The sequence below is a fragment of the Canis aureus genome, chromosome 32, assembly GCF_053574225.1.
Source record: "Canis aureus isolate CA01 chromosome 32, VMU_Caureus_v.1.0, whole genome shotgun sequence".
Taxonomy (NCBI): domain Eukaryota; kingdom Metazoa; phylum Chordata; class Mammalia; order Carnivora; family Canidae; genus Canis; species Canis aureus.
In genome coordinates this window covers 11,912,631-11,933,425 of record NC_135642.1, presented here as the reverse complement: position 1 = coordinate 11,933,425, position 20,795 = coordinate 11,912,631, and the positions used below count along the sequence as shown (strand labels likewise).

The window sequence follows — 20,795 nt, the reverse complement described above, 5'->3', positions numbered from 1 at the left end:
CTCTGCTGGCTAGGCAGGGGAAGAGCAAATTGAGCAGAATCCAAGACCTGGAATAATGTTTTTCCAACTTTTCCAGCCTTCATCCATACAAAGAAATGCATTTTAGATCACACCCAGTTCATATACTCATGTGAGACACATTGTACCAACAGTTTACCCTTCCTGTTTACCTTTCTTGTGATTGTATTGTGATACACATTCTCCACTTTCCCTACACCACTAAAATTTAAATAAAGCTGGTTGTGGCCCTCAACTGATTTCATAACCTGTTACAAGATAATGGCTCAGTGTTAAAACATTGTTCTAGATGACAGTTTATAAGAATAAATAATCCAGATTAATTGGTCACATAGATTGTAATTCTACAATCACTCAATTGAATGCCTATCCCCAGCCACATAATGTTTCTCCAAATCCTCTGTTAAATGGTTATTTCAAGAAATAAAACAAAAAACAGCATGTCAATTTACTCCTCTCTTCTAAAAGCAGGCATGTTAGGTTATGTGGACAAATTAAGGCCTATAAATACAGGTGTAGCATAAAATTAAACAATCATGTTTTAAAATTGACAGTTTCCAGATTTGCATATCAGAGTGAAGCTTTACTATCCCATCTGAGGTTTATAACATCAAACATTAGTTTTCTTACATGCCTACCCATGATAAAATGGTGTAATTTCTATTTACTTACCTGATTCTGACTCTTACTGTTCTCATCTTCAAAGATGACATCACTGTCAGAATCTGAAGCAGGTCTTAAAAAGAGAAACAGAGAAATACTAAAGAAATCAAATTCCCGGGATGCCTGGGTGGCTCAGGGGTTGAGTGTCTGCCTTGGGCCTGGGGCGTGATCCTGGAGTCCAGGGATCGAGTCCCGGATGGGGCTCCCTGCATGGAGCCTGCTTCTCTCTCTGCCTATGTCTCTGCCTCTCTCTGTCTCTCATGAATAAATAAATAAAATCCTTAAAAAACAAAACAAAAAAGAATACTCTTTAAAAAACTTTCTCTCAATGGTACTAAGGTGAGGTTTGGAAAGGAATTTCTTTTTTTTTTTTTTAATTTTATTTACTTATGATAGTCATAGAGAGAGAGAGAGGCAGAGACATAGGCAGAGGGAGAGGCAGGCTCCATGCACCAGGAGCCCGATGTGGGATTTGATCCCGGGTCTCGAGGATCGCGCCCTGGGCCAAAGGCAGGCGCCAAACCGCTGCGCCACCCAGGGATCCCTGGAAAGGAATTTCTATTTTTCCTTTCTTCGGGGCTGGATTCTGGAGATCTTTTGAAGACTACAGGGAATTGACACCTCCGGTCTCAATAGGGTTACTTTCTGAACTCCCATTTCTCTTTGCCAACACAGTGGCAGCCTGGCTCTCCCAAGGAACCCCCTCTCCGGGGCATGGGCCCAGTGCCCCCTCCGACGCTCTTACAGGAAGGGCTGGGAGAAGACGCCCTCGTGCTCGTCGTCGTCGTCGTCGTCCTCCTCGCTGCTGGAGCCTGGGCGGGCGGAGGGGAAGCGGGCGCTGGCCGAACGCTCGCCAGATGTGCTCCACTCCACCGAGCTGAGGATGGGCGGTGGCGCGGCGGCCTCCACGCTACCGGCACCGTCGCCGTCGGGGCTGTCGTTGCCTGGGGACGGCTGGGACAAAGCTCGCCCATCCGGTGCCTGGGGCCATGAGTCCGAGTCCTGCGGCAGCATCCCCGGGCCCACGGGCCGCTCGTATCTCTCTATCCAGGCGTTATAGTAGCGCACTATGTTCTCGTGGTGCAGGCGCGACAGCAGCGTCACCTCACCCTTGATCCTGCGGAAATGCCTACTGGCCGGATTGATGGGGATGCGCTTCACCGCGTAGCAGCAGCCATCCAGCTTGTTCTGCACCTGCCACGGGGAAGGGAGAGGAGGGAAACTGGTGCCACTCAGCCACGCATCCACTCTGTGACCCCATGTCCTCCCAAGGGGAGCCCAGAGTTCTGGATGAGAACCAACAGCTACAGTAGAGTGCCACATATTTCAACCTCTTAAGCTGAACGAAGTCTTGAAACTACGTGTATATTTAGCTTAATAAGAGACGTGGCGAAAACATGACCTGCATTTGAATCATTAATTTCACTGACAATTACATTTCTGCTTTTCCACTATCACATGTCATCTCAGTTCTAAGAAATTATTATTTTAACCCCATTTAAAAATTATTTTGGAAAAAAAAATTAAAAAAAATTTAAAAAATTAAAAAATAAAAAATAAATAAAAATTATTTTGGGGATGCCTGGGTGGCTCCGTGGTTGGGCATCTCCCTTTGGCTCAGGGCGTGATCCCAGTTTAGGGATCGAGTTCCACATCAGGATCCCTGTGAGGAGCCTGCTTCTCCCTCTGCCTAGTCTCTGTTTCTCTCTGTGTCTCTTGTGAATAAATAAAATATTTTAAAATATTATTTTGGGGACACCTGGGTGGTGAGAACCAGCCCTGTGCTGGCTCCATGCTCAGCGTGGGGTCTGCTTGAGATTCTCTCCTTCTCCCTCTGTCCTGCCAGCTCATGCTCAGTCTCTCTTTCTCACATAAATAAAATTTTAAGAACAAATACTATTTTCTAAACTCAGGTTTAGAGGTTTCACAATTTTAGTTTCTCTACAGATTGTTTCTCTAAGATTTCACAATTTTAGTTTCTCTACAGTTTTTTTTTTTTTTTTAATACCTAAGGTCACTAAACCAAAATTAAACTAAAAAAAAATGTTAATCCGAAAATAAATTCTAATTCTGGACTTACCAAACAGCGTAAACTTGGACAAATGACTTAACTTCTTTGAAACTTTTCTCATCTAGACGAGTGGCATGTACGCCACCCCCCTCACCTCAGAGGTGACTGACTGTAAGGATGAAATATGTGAGGTGAGTAAGGTACTTAGCAAGGGCCCAGTGAAACAAAACCGGTAGCAACACAATTACTGCCCACTGATTTTGTTACTGTTTGTTACTAAGATTTATGTATGATTGACAGTATGTTTTAAGACTAGAACAATGCAATTAAGAACACAATAAAATAAAAACAAAAATACATGAGAAAGTTCCAAAGTCTCCAACTCCTGCATAGAGACATTTTCTCTCTTGGGCAGTCGCAGGATGCCACTGGATTGACTGAAGTTAACTTTTACAAAATTTTGTTCACTAGAACATTCTGGACCCAATGTGCAGGTCAGCTGAGGTGATGAAAGGCAACAACTTGGCCATGGGCAGAGGGACAAACTAGTTGATTACAAAATACAAAATAAAGCATCATTCTCATAGGTTTCGATTAAAATGAGAAAGGAGTATTATAAAATTGAGTTTCAGGTTATTTTTGTGTGGAAATAGTGGCAAGGAACATGCTTTTGAGTAGAACACATACAAATCTGAATGATGGTCTCCTCTCTTACTACATGTATGTAACCTTATGCAAATTATGTAACTTCTCTGAAGGTCAGTTTCCTCACCTGAAAAATGCGGATAATACTTACTTTGTAACAATGTCACAAAATTGAAAGACAAGGTTTGTGAGCCAACTGGCACACAACCTGAAATATGGAATGTGCCCCAAAAAGCTATAGCCCTGTGTTCTTTTATTGCCATACCATTAATAGAGTAGAAGACAGTGGAAAGTCTTGGCATGGTCTTCAACCTTGAGACTTGGAAGACATCACAAATGCCTTGAGTCACTGAGTGGGGTGTGGAGCTTGCTACACTGCAAACTCCCAGGGATTCACTTATTAAAATGGAAAGATGCCTGGACCAAATGGGGCCAGCTGCTCATGAAATGCCAAATCACTGAACAGAATGGCCTACCCTAACCTGGAAAGTGATGAAGTGTGAGGGCTGTGGCCTCAGATGGAAAAAGCCACAGAAAAACTTTGGGGCTTAAATTACTACACGTTTTAATTACATGAGCCTACTCATCTTTTTTTTGTTTTAAAGATTTTATTTACTTGACAGAGAGAGAGCAAAAGCAGGGGGAGCAGCAAGCAGGGGAGAGGGAGAAATAAGCTCCCCAGTGAGCATGGAGCCCCAAAAGGAGCGCTATACCAGGACCCTGAGATCATGACCCAAGTCAAAGGCAGATGCTTAACCAACTAAGCCACCCTCTACTAAGTAGGTACCCTCTACTCATCATTTTTTAGTACTAGTAAGGAAATGGAGTTTAACAATGTATCACGTTCAATAATCTAAAATACAAACAAGTTAAAGGACTTGATCAAAATTACAGTGAGTTAAAGGAATAATATATACATCAATCATCCATTCCCCTGTAGAGCACTGGGATTACCCAATTAAGTATTTGCCCACAGTAGGTCTATTTAACCACCTAACGATCATGTCTATACTTTATGAAGAAAGTTGAGGGCAGCCCGGGTGGCTCAGCGGTTTAGCACTGCCTTCAGTCCAGGGCCTGATCCTGGAGACCTGGGATCGAATCCCATGTTGGGCTCCCTGCATGGAGCCTGCTTCTCCTCTCTGCCTCTCTCTCTGTGTTTCTCATGAATAAATAAATAAAATATTCTTTTTTTAAAAGTTGAAAATTTTCCATGATCCTGTAACTTCCTTTTGGAAAACTTAAGATTGTCCTTCTGTCCCTGATTACCACAGAAAAACTTTTTGTTTTGGGGGTTGTTGTAAAAGGCCTTCTACAATAATACTGGTAACCCTTCCTAATAACACTCTCAGAATCCTAAACAGGCATATACCTTCTTGATGATGGGCCATTTTATTTTGTGAAAGATAACATGTCTTATGTGGCTTTAATAATACAATATTAGCCTGGGTCTCCTAAAGTCAAAATACTTAAATTACATAAGAACAGCTGAAATCTCTACCTCAAGAGGCAGGTAATCCTAAGTTCACCCAAATAGACCAGAATGCAGAAGGGAAGACCTAACAACAGCACATCTTCATAATGCACCACAAATTTTATCTCTCAGTAACAGATGGGAAATAAAAGCCACTGAGACCATCTAGGGCCATTTCGCAGTGAATCCCACCTCAGCTCTAACCTCACAGCCCTTTTATCTACAACACCTCTGAAAGCAAATGGGATAAAAAGGACAATTTTCTTTCTGAGCCAAAGCACAGAAAAATGGTCATGTAGAGGTCTTGGCTCCACTTGAAGCGCTGGTATAATCATGTGGTTTTCACGGTAATGCACTGCATCAAGGGAGGGAGGAGGAAATGATGAGTTCTTAATGTGTCCAGTGTAACTTTAGGTAAAGGCTTTCATTCTGCAAAGGTGATGATGATCATAGTTTCAAATGGTCATATTTACTTCTCTCCCCACTCTGAAAAAAGAACTCCCTAAGTCTGCGGCGAGGGAACAGTGAAGGACTCTAGAGGGCCTGGGCACAACTCTGTAACCACACCTTGATGACAGCTCCGAAGGCTCCTTTGCCGAGAAGCTGTAATTCTTCAAACTCAATGAAATACCGGGAAAACTGTCTCTGTGTCTCACTGAAGAATGCTGCACTGGGTAGCTGCTTACTAGGAATAACAGTCTCAACATAATCTTGTCCTCCAGAATCTGAGTTAAAACAAAATGAGAGAGGGAAGCGAAGCATTAGAAAAACAGGAAGAGATGCAAAACCCAACAACAAAGCCAGGGCTGGAAGAAGGGGACCCAACCCGTAGTTAGGTAAAAAGTACCTCTTACCTGGCACAGACCCTTCAACACTTTTCTTCACCTCGTTCTCCTTCAAGTAGGTGGGATATACACTAGCCCAGGTTATGGGCGGGGCTGAGTGAGACCCACGGTGAGGGAATGACTTCTTGATAGAGCCAGAACCCAAACCCGGGTCTCCTGACCCATCCCCAGCTCTGCTATCAACACAGTTACTACCCATTGATTCCTTAGTCTGCTCCTTGAGCAGCAATAGGGAAATCTAGTTACATGGCAACAAGGTGACAGGACAAGAAGGGGGACCCAACACTGAGAGAGAGATTATCCCAACGGACACTCGATCTGTTGAGGCTGGAAAAACCAGGACAGCAAAAACAGTTGCACAAGCACAGTATGTATTCAATGAGTGGATTTATGTACAGCTCAGTATGCAAAAGATAAATGATGGAAGCAGGCCGTTCCAGTCTTGGGTTTCTGCATCCTTTCAAAATAATTTATGTCAAACAGGGTTTCAAAAAAGAGTGGTATCAGACTTACCGTCAGGACTCTGTTCCAATAAAGACATTTTCGGCTGTGGATTGATAAAGCTGTGTTTCAACAATTGCTGGGGACTCCATCTTTCCTTGTCATCCAAGCAAACACACCTCAGTGAGAGGGCAGAAAGAATCTCAGCAACACAGAAAATAATCACTAAACTCGTTAGTCCAACAGTTTATTTTCTTTTTTATTTATAGAAATAATGTAAATACACATGATACCAAAATGTACTCATAAGTGAATGCATGCTGATCATCAGTCTGGCTGTAAGTGGGGAATCAAAAAATAGACATTCTCTAGAGGCAGCAAGACTTACCTCATGGAACAATTTTTTTTTACAAGATACCACAAGTAAAGTAAATTTCCTCCTAAATACTTCAGTTCTAACCTAGACCTCTCCAGGGACCAGTGAAAAACAAAGCTTTCCAAAAGAAGAGCAAACGTGATAGCTGGTGCAGGGTTGGGGCCCAATAGGATAAACTTTGGACGGAGCCTGTTCCTGCTAAGAAGTAACATGGTAATGGTTCAGGACTACTTTTAAAAAGTCCCACATTTTATCATGTATTTTCTTTTAATTCTCATTCCTTGAACATTGTTTGATAGTCTAAGAAATAATTTTTTGTCTTTTAATGAAGACAAACCGCACCTTTAACCCAGTGGGTTCTAAAGATGGGGTGGCATCAGTACCAGTATTATCTGGGAATTTGTTACAAATTCTATTCCAACCTTGTCCTAGTAGACCAGCAGCTCTGGTGGTTTGGGCAGTAATCTGCACTTTATCAAGCTGTCCAGGTGATTTCAATTCAATATGATAAAGTCTGAGAACAACTGTTTTAACTAATCTGTTTGCTTTAATTACAATGACTCAAGGAGCACCACTTGGGAGCACTTGACCCTATTCTCAACAATATTTAAACGAACCAACCATCATTGTGAATTCTATATCACCTGTAGCTATGTAGTGGCGGCAGTAACTTCCTTAACAGGTAACATCTTATTTTTTTATGTCAGCGCAAAATGCAAAGCACTCTTAATTCCATACTTTGAAATGGACAAGACCACAATAAAAGCATTTGCCTAAGACACTGTTTTTTTTCCTCTGAATTTAAGATTAATCTAAATTTTTTTTTAAAGATTTTATTTAATTTATTCATGAGAGACACAGAGACAGAGAGCAAGCGAGAGAGAGACAGGCAGAGGGAGCAGCAGGCTCCATGCAGGGAGCCCGATGTGTGACTCGATCCCAGGTCTCCAGGATCACGTCCTGGGCAGAAGGCAGCGCTAAACTGCTGAGCCACCCGGGCTGCCCAAGATTAATTTTAATTATATCAGTAAAAAAGCTTATCTTCTCCATGCAAATATTAAAACATTGCTGATTATGATAGTCTTTGACCAAAATCCCATCTCTCTCCAATTCCTCTACTCCCCTTCAGTGTCTGTCATTCCAGGCTTTTTTCTATGCATTTAACACAATAATACATAACATATAGTTTTGTTTTGTGGATGTTGTTTTTTTTAATGACATCATCCTATATTATTCTCAACTTGCTTTTTTCATTTGACCATGGAAAACGTTTTGTACCCAATTCCACTGTTGGGGGGGTTGGGGAGCCACCAAGCAATTCTCTAACGCCAGTTGGGTATCATAATTCGACTCATTTCTGACATTATCTACCCAGAGATAGCATCAGATCTCACAGGTTGAAGGCTCATTCCTTTAAGACTGCCCCCAATCCTTTGTAGATGCCAGTGGCAACCTGTGCTTTCAACCATCCAGCTACAGATCAGAGATCTCAACAACCCCGTCCTTGGATTCAATCAGTCTGCTATAGTGCTTCACAGAACTGAGAAACATTTTATTTACTGGATTACCAGTTTCTTATGAAAGGATATAACTCAGGAACAGCCAGACAGAGGAAATGCATAGGGCGAGGTGTGTGGAGAAAGCAAGAGCTGGGCAGCCCCGGTGGCGCAGCGGTTTAGCGCCGCCTGTAGCCCGGGGTGTGATCCTGGAGACCCAGGATCGAGTCCCGCATCGGGCTCCCTGCATGGAGCCTGCTTCTCCCTCTGCCTGTGTCTCTGCCTCTCTCTTTGCTCTCTCTGAATGAATAAATAAATAAATCTTAAAAAAAAAAAAAGCACAGAGCTTCCATGCCGGCCCAAGGCTCCCTCCCAGCACCTTCATGTGTTCACCAACCTGCAAGCTCTCCAAGCCCATGCTTTTGGATTTTTTTAAAAAGATTTATTTATTCATGACAGACACAGAGGGAGAAGCAGAGACACGGGCAGAGGGAGAAGCAGATTCCCTGCAGGGAGCCTGATGTGGGACTTGATCCGAGGACCCCAGGATTACAACCTGAGCTGAAGGCAGCCACTCAACCACTGAGCCACCCAGGTGTCCCTCCTTTTGGAGTCTTTATGGAGGCTTCACTACACACACACACGACTGATTCAATCATTGGCCACTGGTGATCGATTCAATGTCTAGCCCTTCTGTTCACCCCACAGATCAGGAAGCTCAACACCTCTAGTCGATGGTTGGTTGTCAGGTCAGTTCCCTGGGCTACCAGCCTAGATTCTCAGAGCGGATCCTTAGGCCAGTTCCAAAATTTACCTCATTAACAGAAGAAGAGACACCTTACTGCTTAGAAAATTCCAATGGTTTTAAGAGCTCCCTGCTTGCAACAGGGATGAAGACCAAATATATCTTTCTTATTATAAATCATAATATTACACCATATGTCTTAGAGATCTTTCTTCCAAGCCAGTACTATAATAAGATCTTTTTTGAGCTTCCCAGAATTTATTCACATGATACACACATTCTTCTACTGTTGCACATTTAGATTATTTCCAATTTTTCATTTGTACAAAAAACTGCTACAGTGAACATTCCTAGACACATCCTGTTGGGTTTCTCAAGTCCCTTGTCACCTGTAACTCAACTATGACAGTAATCAAGAAAATTTTAAAGCCTACCTAGAATGAATTGTAACTTTAAGAGATTTTATAGCCACCAGGATTCTCAGTTAAAAAGATGAAATTTTCTGAGCCAAACATTTTGGCATCATAGTAGCTCTAAGTAGCACAGGCAAATACTAGGTTCATCTCTGAAAAAGGATGAAATGCCTGGAAAGTCACCCTGTTAGATTCACTGTCCTCTCTACTGAGGACGGAGTTGATAACGTTGTCTCAGCAAGGCCACTCTACAGGTGTGTGTGAGCTCATCTTATCCTCACAGCCACCTTGGGATGTAGACAGTGCTATTAATATTAAATTACTAAATTAAAATCAAAGTATTAAATTAGGGACGCCTGGGTGGCTCAGCGGTTGGGCGTCTGCCTTTGGTACAGGATATGATCCCGGAGTCCCAGGATCGAGTCCCGCATTGGGGTCCCTGCGGGAAGCCTGCTTCTCCCTCTGCCTGTCTCTGCCTCTCTGTGTCTCTCATGAATAAATAAATAAAATCTTAAAAAAAAAAGTATTAAATTAAAATGATCCATTTTAACAGGGACAAACCATAGGGTAGAGAGTTTAAGTACTCAGCCGGGGGATCCCTGGGTGGCGCAGCGGTTTGGCGCCTGCCTTTGGCCCGGGGCGCGATCCTGGAGACCCGGGATCGAATCCCACATCGGGCTCCCGGTGCATGGAGCCTGCTTCTCCCTCTGCCTGTGTCTCTGCCTCTCTCTCTCTCTCTCTGTGACTATCATAAATAAATAAAAAAAAAAAAAAAAAAAAAATTTAAGTACTCAGCCGGGAAGGGGTAAAGGTAGGATCTAAATCCAGCTGTCCAGGCTACGGCCATACCACCCTAAACGCATCCGATCTCGTGTAATTCCAGCTGTCTGGCTCCAGTCAGGGCTCTTTCCTATCACGGCGATTGATACAGAGCAAAATCTTCCTCCAGAGGATATTCACCAAGAAATCAAAAGACAACTACAAATGAAATAAATGTTGCCATGCTAGTGTTGTTGGTGAATGATTTTTTTTTTCTTTGTTTAACTGGGGCTGAACAGTAAAGGACAGTACAGGGCAGCTCCTCCTTCACCAAGCCCATCAAACCAGTCTAGGATGAGAGAGGAATATACAAAAAAAAAACAAAAAAAAACTAAAGGACAACCATGTTAAACAGAGTAAGAAGTAGTGCTGATCTAAAGTTCGAAACCAACAGGAGTGAGTGATTCTCTAAGGAGAAAACTAGGAAAGTTCTGAGTCTGTCATTTTGCTATAAAATGTGAGAGACACCGCGCACTTAAACCTTCCTGTGTTGTTGTTTTTTTAATACATAATGCAATTTGCTAAATCACCCTTGACCCGTGAAGAAGGGCTGAAAGCAAAAGGTGACATTGTCTATCAGGGGTCCTAGCGCCATATTTCCACTGAGGTCATTTTAGCCTATGTCATCCCCCGGGTGCATTTAAATATATATTTTTAAAGTTCTATTGCATTTAAGAGAAGTTGCAAAAGGTTCCTTCGGAAATCTTAAGATGATTTATATACTTTCAGGAGGGAATACAGTATAAAGAATCAAAGCTGGCCTCTTTCCGTAACATCATGTCTGCTTCTGTTTTACAGTACACAGAAACGATCTTAAACAGAAGGGCAGCTACTTTCATCTTTGTAATAGGTAATGAGTAAGTAACAAGTAACGATACAGCTTGGGTCAAATGGCAATTGAGACAGATGGGAACAGTAGTGAGTGGATAAAAGTGAATGGCTGGGAAAGAGAGAGAAAAGACAGAGCGGCAGAAAGGGAAAGAAACCAGTCCAGCTCAACTTCCACAGGAAGGTTGGACCAGGGAAGTGTCTGAAAAAACCCACTCTGAAGGGATCTTATTTTTTGTTTGACAGAGAAACCAAGAGAACCCAGGTCTGGCTTGGACAGAGCAGTGAGGAAGGGGCTAAGCTGCAAAGCACCGAAGGGAAGGACCTGAATAAACATATTAGGCCCTAGGTGGACCTTTCAATAAATAACTCTCTCAAAGCAGCTGGACTTGGCTCTGCAGGGAAATGTATACCTGGAATTTACCAGTGTTGAAAATCCTATGGCCAGTGTGAGGAAGTCACTGCATTCAATGACCTGGCTGAATGAGACCCTGCTCATGAAGAACGGTTACGAAGAACAAGGCACAGAACTGTGATGTTCCTCACGCTGTTTTCTAGATAGGGGGCCTTGTCTTCAACCCCTTAGGAGCCAGCAGCTAAGGGATATAGTGAGCAACTTCCATGTGGAATACCTGGGCATCTGTCCCTGGAGCAATCCCTGTTAACTTCCTGGATATACTAGGCACTCTTCAAAAGCAGTTTGAAAATCTTCCTAAAGCCTTAGTGAATGGAGGGCAACATTCAAGGTAAGGGAATGAAAATGTTAAGCAAGAAAACAAGCTACGTGGCTGGGAAAGGGGCTGGGAGAACAAAGAATGTTTACTCCGATCCTGTTCCTCACTTTTCAGCTTAAACATATCACATAGATGCTGAGCAAATTCAAGCACAATCACAAGTTCAGGACGAGGGGCGCCTGGGGGGCTCAGTCGGTTAAGCGGCTGCCTTCGGCTCAGGTCAGGACCCCAGGTCAGGATCCTGAGGGCCTGGGTTAGAGCCCTATTGTGGGCTCTGCGCTCAGTGGGGAGTCTGTTTGTCCCTCTGCCCCTTCCCTTGCTCATTCCCTCCCGCCCCCAAATAAATAAAATCTTTAAAAAGGTCAGGAGTAAAGAGCAATTAGAGAGACTCTCAATGATACTCACTTCTTTAGAAAATCTTGGAAGTCAGCTGGTAAGTCGCTAGGGATGGTCACAGGGTACTCTCCGCATTCTTGTCCTTGGCTGAGGAAGAGCAGCAGAAGGCCAAGACACCAAACATCCCCTTTCTTCCCCGTTTTATAAGGTAGGGCACTGTCACTAAAACTAACTCGGCTCTGCTCAAACACATCCTCCTTGCAAATGTCTGCTAGGCGCTTTGAAATGCTGTAGTCCGTAATCTTGACATTGCCCTCTGCATCCACCAAGACATTTGATGCATTCAGAACCTTGTGCACCACGTCATTGCTGTGCAAATAATCGAGGCCAGACAAGAGCTGAGCTGTGTACTTGCGGAGTTGATACACAGGGATGGGGCCTGAGTGGCTCAGATGTGCAGAGAGGGAGACCCCATTAATGTGCTCCAATAAAATGTCCACCATGATGGAGTCATCTTGCTCTTTGAGATTCATTGCAAAATAGCGTACTACATTTGGATGGCTCAATTTTACCAGTGAGTTGAATTCCGTTTCTGCCCCTTGAATCTGGTAAGGAAAAACACCACTAAGATAATATTGTATTGATCAGCATTAACTGGTGTTTCACTTCACAAGTTAAATATTTAATAGAAAATGTACTCTCAAAGGAGATGGGATATTTTCTGAACTGTATCCTCCCCGAAATTGTAAGGCCAACCTAACACTTTATAAAGATGAAAGCAATTTAATTCTCAACTTCTGTGACCTCAAAATCTAATGTACAAATACGCAAGCAACTTGTTTTTTTGAAAGTAGGCACCACAACCAGGGTGGAGCCCAACATAGGGCTTGGAACTCATGACCCTGAGATCTAGACCTGAGCCGAGATCAAAAGCCAGGATGTTTAACCAACTAAGCCCCCCAAATTAATCGCTCTTCTCTTTTATTTTTTAATTTTTAAAATTAAAAAAAAAGATTTTATTTATTTATTCGTGAGGGACACAGGGAGGCGGGGAGAGAGACAGAGACAGAGAGAGAGAGAGGCAGAGACACAGGCAGAGGGAGAAGCAGGCTCCATGCAGGGAGCCTGACGTAGGACTTGATCCCGGGCCCCCAGGATCACACCCCGGACTGAAGGTGGCGCTAAACCGCTGAGCCACCGGGGCTGCCCTCTCTCATTTTTAAATAGGCTCCATGCCCAATGTGGAGACAAGACTCTGAGATCAAGACCAGAGTTTAGAGTCAGACACTTAACCCAGGTGCTCAGATGAACAGCTTTTAAAAGCAATTTCTTTTGCCATAAGGCCAGCAGGGGGGAAAAAAAGAGGGACAACTGAGTGGCTCAGTGGTTGAGCGTCTGCCTTTTGCTCAGGTCATGATCCTAGGGTCCTGGGATCGAGTCCTGCATTGGGCTACCCACACGGAGCCTGCCTCTCCCTCTGCCTATGTCTCTGCCTCTCTCTGTGTGTCTCTCATGAATAAATAAATAAATCTTGAAAAAAAAAAAAAAAAAAAAAAAAGAAGGCAGCTCAGGTGGCTCAGTGGTTTAATGCTGCCTTCAGCCCAGGGCATGATCCTGGAGACCCATGATCAAGTCCCATGTCGGGCTCCCTGCGTGGAGCCTGCTTCTCCCTCTGCCTGTGTCTCTGTCTCTCTCTCTCTTTCTCTGTGTCTCTCATGAATAAATAAATAAAATCTTAAAAAAAAAAAAAACTAATTTTTTTCACAAACCTTTCCTGATTAGTGTGACTGGCTGGCTCAGTCGGTGCAGTGTGCGACTCTTGATCTCAAGATTGTGGGTTCAAGCCCCATGGTGGGTGTAGGGATTACTTAAAAATAATTTAAAAGAAGAAAAGAAAGAAAGAAAGAAAGAAAGAAAGAAAGAAAGAAAGAAAGAAAGAAAGAAAGAAAGAAAGAAAGAAAGAAAGAAAGAAGAAAGAAAGAAAAAGAAAGAAAGAAAGAAAGAAAGAAAGAAAGAAAGAAAGAAAGAAAGAAAAAGAAAGTCTTTCCTGTTCATAAAGAATCAATGTCAACCATTTAAAATAAGTACTAACACAAAAGAAAAAACCCCACAAATTGCTCATATGGTCACTACCCCTCCCTTTTTAAATTTTATTTATTTACTCATGAGAGACACAGAGAGAGGCAGAGACATAGGCAGAGGGAGAAGCAGGGTCCCTGCAGGGAGCCCTATGTGGGACTTGATCCCAGGACTCCAGGATCATGCCCTGGGCCAAAGGCAGGTGCTAAGCAACTGAGCCACCGAGGGATCCTACAAAAACCGTTTCAATTTCAGTATATTTACTTCCAGTTTTTCTACCAGAAATACATATTTCTAAACATAATGCTTTCCTACTGTTTGTGATCTCATTATTATGTAACTGTGTGACATGCAATGTTAAATATTCTCCTTAAATTCAGCATTATAAACTAATGTTAAAATTGTCCAGTCCCCTAAAATTCAGATCTGCTGCAAAGACTTCAAAAGATTGCAGAGGGACACCTGGGTGACTCAGTGGTTGAGTGTCTGCCTTCGGCCCAGGGCGCGATCCTGGAGACCCGGTATCAAGTCCCGCATCAGGCTCCCTGAATGGAGCCTGCTTCTCCCTCTGCCTGTGTCTCTGCCTCTCTCTGTGTGTCTCTCATGAATAAATAAATAAAATCTTAAAAAAAAGATTGCAGAAAGCACAAGAATGAAGTATTATTTAGCTCCAGCTGGAGATGGTTATTAATGCCCTCAGAAAGGCAGAAAAAGAGTATAGGAAAAAGCCGTACAAGTCATAACCATGTTCTGAGTGTGGTGAAAGGGGCAACAAGGGGCTGAGAAAACTCTGGAAAAGAAGCAGGTCCCCCACCATCACCTCCAGTTAAAAGCCCAGCTCTTTTGTTCTGCTACCTCATCAAGTTGGGCATGGGGGGTAGGGGGTAGAGGGGAGAGGCCTCTGCTCAGGGGGCCCCTGGGATGCCCACCTGCTTTTTGCACTTATCAATCTTCTCCTTCTCTTGACTGGTAAGGAACGGGCCCATTTTTTTCTGCCACCGAAGGACCCACTCATGTAATGACACAAAGTTGCCAGTGGCCGTTTCCAAAGCATTATAAACTAATTTTCCAAGCTGCTCATCACTGCCTGCACATTGAAAGAAAATATGATGAAATCTCACTGGTCTACTTTCTGCTGGGGTCAAGAAAGAGGGGCTATATCTTCATTCATGCATTCAACAGTGGATACCACATGCAAACTATAAAAAATGATTTCATATAATATACACTCTGTTGTAATCAAATTTTTAATATTTCACAACATACTCTGAACTCTTAAATATTAATTTTTACAAATGGACAATAATTGACTATAAGATTTTAGCATCAGATCAGTGTTATCCTCTACTAGCCATTATTCACAACATGACTTTCATGACCAGTTCACTTCTGATGACCATGCCTACCCTCATGTGACTAATGACCAACTAATGTGATGAAAGGAATTTGGAAATAGGCGCAGTCCACTGAGATTACTCCACCAAGGTAGATTACTGTGCATAGGAAAAACAAGTTTTAACAATTTCGAAACTTCAATATATCAATGATCTTATAAAATGCGAGTATATGCAACAAATATAAACTGGCCACTGGTTTTGGGGGAAGGAACCAGAAATGAGTTTAAATTTGAAGCTAGAAAGACAGACATATTTATTTAATAATAGGTATATGGTTTCCACTCATATCTGGAGGAGTGAAATTTCTATAACACCAATTTTTATTAAAGACTGTGATAGAAAATTACCAAAAAATTGGAAATGAAGAAAAGTACCACCCACAATATCACCATTTTCTCTTCCACTTCCCTCTACTTTTTTTCTAATTTACCAAATCATAGCATATATAACAGGGTTTCTTACCCTTGACACCAGGACATTTTAGACTAACTCTTTTGCTGAAAAGGGGGGACTTGTGTACTGCAAGGTGTTTAGCAGCATCCCTGGCCTCTACCCACTAGATGCCAGTAGCACCCCTACCCTAGTCTTAACCATTGAAAATAGGTCCACAAATGTCCCACAGGGGACAAAACTACTCCCAACTGAAAACCACTGATATATAGTATTTTGTCTTTTTCCCTTAGTACATAAATGATAGTTTTCAAAAAAAAAAAAAAAAAAAGATAGTTTTCCATGATGCTACATTGTCTTCATAATGAAAAAAAAAACAGTTCCAAAGAAATGATGTACTTATTTTTTCCATTTAAAAATGCAAGGTAACCTGTATTTATAAGACAAAGTAGTCTTAGCAAAATTACTTTAGAGAGGGCAGCCCCAGTGGCACAGCAGTTTAGCGCCACCTGCAGCCCAGGGCGTGAACCTGGAGACGGGGGATAGAGTCCCCTGCTGGGCTCCCTGTGTGGAACCTGCTTCTCCCTCTGCCTGTGTCTCTGCCTCTCTGTGTGTGTGTGTGTGTGTGTCTCTCTCATGAATAAACAAAATCTTAAAAAAAAAATACCTACTTTAGAGAAGTGTGTCTGAACTAGCTCACCTAGACTTTTTAACAGAGAAGCAGTTTTTAACCTCATTAGAAATGCTGGCAAATTAAAAAAGAAATGCTGGCAACTTAAATTTTAATTAAAATGATCAGTTATGCTAGTTATAAGCAACTCCTGACATTCTGAGCCTAAGGCAAAAAAACATATTCCTTGATGTATGAATATATTTCAACCTAAGGAAGCAACCTGTGGAACGTGGGGTTTAAGCAGTACACCCTGGGAGAGACATGATTTTAATATGGGATGGAATGTGATGTGATTTACATAAAGCCTAATTAAATGTGTGCGTCATACAGTACAATATCTCGCAATATGTATCTCCTCAATTGGAACCCAGTGGGTATCTCCTAATTGCTGGCTGGAGGGGTTTCTGTATTGTGATTTTTTATCACCACCCTCTTGTCACTTTTTCATGATGGGGATAATAAAAGGGACAAAAGAACACATTGCAATGAGGCTGAAGGAATTATGTTACCAGAAGATTTCTGACTGCAACTCTATTAAGTGTTAATGATTATTTGTACAGACGGTCTCCATAGTGCTTTATCCATCAGCTTTCTCTGCTTCTAACAGCTTTAAGTGGAAAAACTAATGTTAATTAGTTCAGCTTTTATAAAACATTTCCTAGAAAATCAGGACATATTTTAAAAATCAGACCTGTTGTGAGAAAGCTAATAAATAATTTACATGACGGTTTTATTAAAAAATGTTGACTACAAATGTGTCCCCTAATGAGGGCATTAACTAAGGTAAATTGGTCTAATGTGTACCAGTGAGAATTAGAAACTAAGCGAAGGTAATAAGCATCTGGATTAATTTGCCTTCCTGGTTTCTCCATATTATTGAAAGCAGTGAGTTTTATGTTAAGTTTGGGAGCCTGAAATGCCTCTAAGTCAAGGACAGTCTCAGGTCCAAGGTCATGAACCTGCTTAAATGGTTGCTTTGTCTGAATAGGGCACACTCTGTGTACACATGGTCTTGTACAGTTCAGGCTGCTTTCTGATAGCCAAGGTTAAGTGTTCAGTTCATAGACTATTCAGATATCTGGTTTGTTCTCCCTTTTATCTGCTGCTTGCTCCTGGTAACTCCCCTGCTAATTTGCCCTCCTTAAAGGGCATAGGAAAAAGACACCAAAAGAAAGTAAATTCAGGGACGCCCGGGTGGCCCAGCGGTTTAGCGCCTCCCTTCAGCCCAGGCCATGACCCTGGAGACCCGGGATCGAGTCCCACATTGGGCTCCCTGGATGGAGCCCTGCTTCTCCCTCTGCCTGCGTCTCTGCCTCTCTCTCTGTGTGTCTCTCATGAATAAATGAATAAAGTATATTTAAAAAAAAAAGAAAGTAAATTCATATAGATAATTTGGCTGTTAGCTTTGGTAAGAATATTCATGCGATTGAAAATTAAATTGTCAAAATCACTACATGCAAGTGACCCCTACACCAAGTAGTGGCTGTATCTGAATGGCTGATAAAAGATGTACACTTATGCCAAAAAGTAAATAATGAAAACTTGACTTTAACATAAACAATCTAAATCACAAATTGCTAAACCAGCTTTATTCTAAATAGCCCTTAGTAGACAAAATTGCTAAGTAAGACAGATGGAAAATAAATAAGCTGGTTTTCCTGGCCAGCAATGCCAAGCAGGAAAATGCTATTGAGATGGGTATCAACTTTAGAAAATTACACTTGGTCATTTTATTAAACATATTTTATCAGCAATTGATACACATGATGCAAAATTCTAGCGATTCTTATTTTCGACCATTTTGGTTTCAAAAAGCCTGACGAATTATAATAATGACAAATGTTAAATGATCTTTAAGCTAACAATACTTCCAAGAGCTTAGGTTTTAATTTCCATTTTACGGAAGGGGAAACCTAAGCACTTTCTCTTTCTGGTCATTAGCTAACAGGAACTAGAATGACTTACTGAGTTGATAGCCTTCCCTGGACCACACTGCTTCAGACAATGCAGTGTCCGTTCCACCCCATCCTTCCATGATTAACTTTTGTCGCTAGAATAATTTAAATCAATTTAGCGAATTTACTCACCAATGCACCTCCCTTTGTAAACCATGAGCTGATCAGGGCTACCCATAGAGAAATACAGGACTTCACAAGAGCCAGAAGAATCTTCACTACTACACAGAGAATACTGACGTTCTCGCCTTCAAAACAAATTTAGACAATGATTTTTTTTTTAAGATTAACACACACACACACAAAAAGATTAACACAGGAAATTCTTGCCCCTCTGTTTTCTCCTGTTTACTACCCCATTCACTGTCTAATATCTATCTCCACTAGGAACTGAGTTCAAGTGCTAATGGGATCAGTAGCACCCCACTCTATTGAGGTCCTCTCCATATGAACTCTACAGATCCCTAAATCTACGTCTGTGCTGTCCAACAGGGTAGCCACTAGCCACATGTGGCTATTTAGATTTAATCAAAATGAAATTAAAAATTCAGTTCTGAGCAGCCTGGGTGGCTCAGTGGTTTAGCGCCACCTTTAGCCCAGGGCATGATCCTGGAGACCCGGGACAGAGTCCCACATCGGGCTCCCTGCATGGAGCCTGCTTCTCCCTCTGCCTGTGTCTCTGCCTCTGCCTCTCTCTCTCTCTCTCTGTCTCATGAATACATAAATAAAATCTTTAAAAAAAAAATTCAGCTCTTTGGGGCACCTGGATGGCTCAGTGGTTGTCTGCCTTTGGCTCAGGTCCTGGGATCGAGTCCCATATCAGGCTCCCCACGGCCCATATCAGGCTGCTTCTCCCTTTGCCTGTGTCTCTGCCTCTCTCTGTGTGTCTCTCGTGAATAAATAAATAAAATCTTAAAAAAAAAAAAAAATCACCTCTTTAACAGCAGTAGCCAAATTTCAGTACTCAATAGCCACAAGTAACTAGGTGGCTACCCTGCTGGACAGCACTGATAGGGAAACATTTCCATCATCACAGATGTTCTACAGCAGTGATTTAGCTGGGTCCCATAGCAATCCCATATCTCTGGATCCCCATGCACCTGCACGTCTGGAGAAAGCTACAAATGGGGATGTGGAGCACTACAAATGCCTAGTCTTCAGCTGAGCCCCAAACATTGTATGTTCCCATTCGTTGTCTTGTGTTTGGTAGATATGCTCTGCTAATCTCCTTTATGACTTCTCCCCAACGCTCAGAACCTACCCTGTCCTCCCTTCTTCCTCATTTTTTGCTTTTTGTCTGAGTTAGAAGATCTGGGAAGCTAGATGATAATGCAAAAATAATCAGGGAATTATAAATATAATTATAATATAAATGAATAAATTGGCAGAGGTTACAGGGAAGAGGGATACAGAGAGAGCTGACAGTCAGGCCTGGACACCTGTACGAAAGGTTTTGATAAGCCACAGGGACTGATCTCTGGAAAGCAGCCTCACTAAGCATGATCTTGCCTTCTACTTTCGCTCAGAACATGAAGCACTGGAGAGTGAAGCCCACACTTCTACGGTTCTGCCTGTAACATTTCTTGACATCTGTACCATTCTTTCTTTTGCCCAGACTGAAGGAGGATGGCAATCCAGTCCACTGTTCCATTCCCAACAGTCTCCTCTGAGATCTTGGTCCATGAGCTAGTCCCCGTCTCCTGTACATTCAGTCTGACCCTCCATTGGTTCGCCCCTCAGACTATGGCTCTCTCCCAGGTGCACACTCCCCTTCCTCAATCTTGTGCTCCCACCTCCTCTTGCTTTTCATTTTCAAACTTCTGTACTTGCTTGTCTCCACCTCTGTGCCTTCTCTTTACTCTTCATGCCACTGCAATGTCAGTAAAATCACCATCACCAACCTATCCACTCTCAATCTGGTTTTTCCCCTTGGTTCTTTTCTTTTGGTTGGTGGCACTGTCATCCATTCTGTCTCTAGTCAGAAACACACAAGCCTCCCTGAGCAACTAGATCTCCTATGTGTAGTTAACCCCCCAAGCACCACCCTCTCCTCTCCAATTCCCCTTGCCCCATTTGGGTCATTGCCAACTTTCTCCTGGACACGTGTGATACTCCATTATTAACTGGTCTCTCCACCTCCAGTCCTAAGCGTCTTCCCCTCTCCCAAGCCTCTTCCACACTGCTGACAAGAACCATTATGATTTGACTGTCTCATACCACACGTGTCTACATATTTGAAACACCAGGGAAGGACTAATATACTGTAGTTCTGTTTAAATTTCTACTTGTAAAGTTTTTTGTTGGGCAGCCCAGGTGGCTGGCTCAGTGGTTTAGTGCCGCCTTCAGCCCAGGGTGTGATCCTGGGGCCCCGGGATCAAGTCCCATGTCGGGCTCCCTGCATGGAGCCTGCTTCTCCCTCTGCCTGTCTCTGCCTCTCTCTCTCTCTGTCTCTCATGA

General features: G+C 42.6%; 1 protein-coding gene across 6 annotated transcripts in view; it reads right to left on the bottom strand.

Moving 5' to 3' along the window:
* The window catches only part of EIF2AK4 (eukaryotic translation initiation factor 2 alpha kinase 4), a 103,453-nt gene that overhangs the window by 52,796 nt on the left and 29,862 nt on the right, over positions 1–20,795 (bottom strand). For 4 of the 6 annotated variants that reach the window (XR_013370042.1, XM_077880578.1, XM_077880576.1 and 1 more), the window contains 7 exons: positions 18,471–18,586; positions 14,853–15,010; positions 11,914–12,449; positions 6,170–6,276; positions 5,379–5,536; positions 1,427–1,875; positions 691–754 (listed from right to left, as the gene is read on the bottom strand). Coding sequence is in view for 5 of the 6 variants with exons in the window: in XM_077880578.1 (XP_077736704.1) it covers positions 691–754; positions 1,427–1,875; positions 5,379–5,536; positions 6,170–6,276; positions 11,914–12,449; positions 14,853–15,010; positions 18,471–18,586 (1,588 nt within the window). In the remaining variant the exon portion in view is untranslated. The remainder of the gene's footprint in view (positions 1–690; positions 755–1,426; positions 1,876–5,378; positions 5,537–6,169; positions 6,277–11,913; positions 12,450–14,852; positions 15,011–18,470; positions 18,587–20,795) is intronic. The other 2 variants (XM_077880579.1, XM_077880580.1) reach the window with 1 other exon arrangement.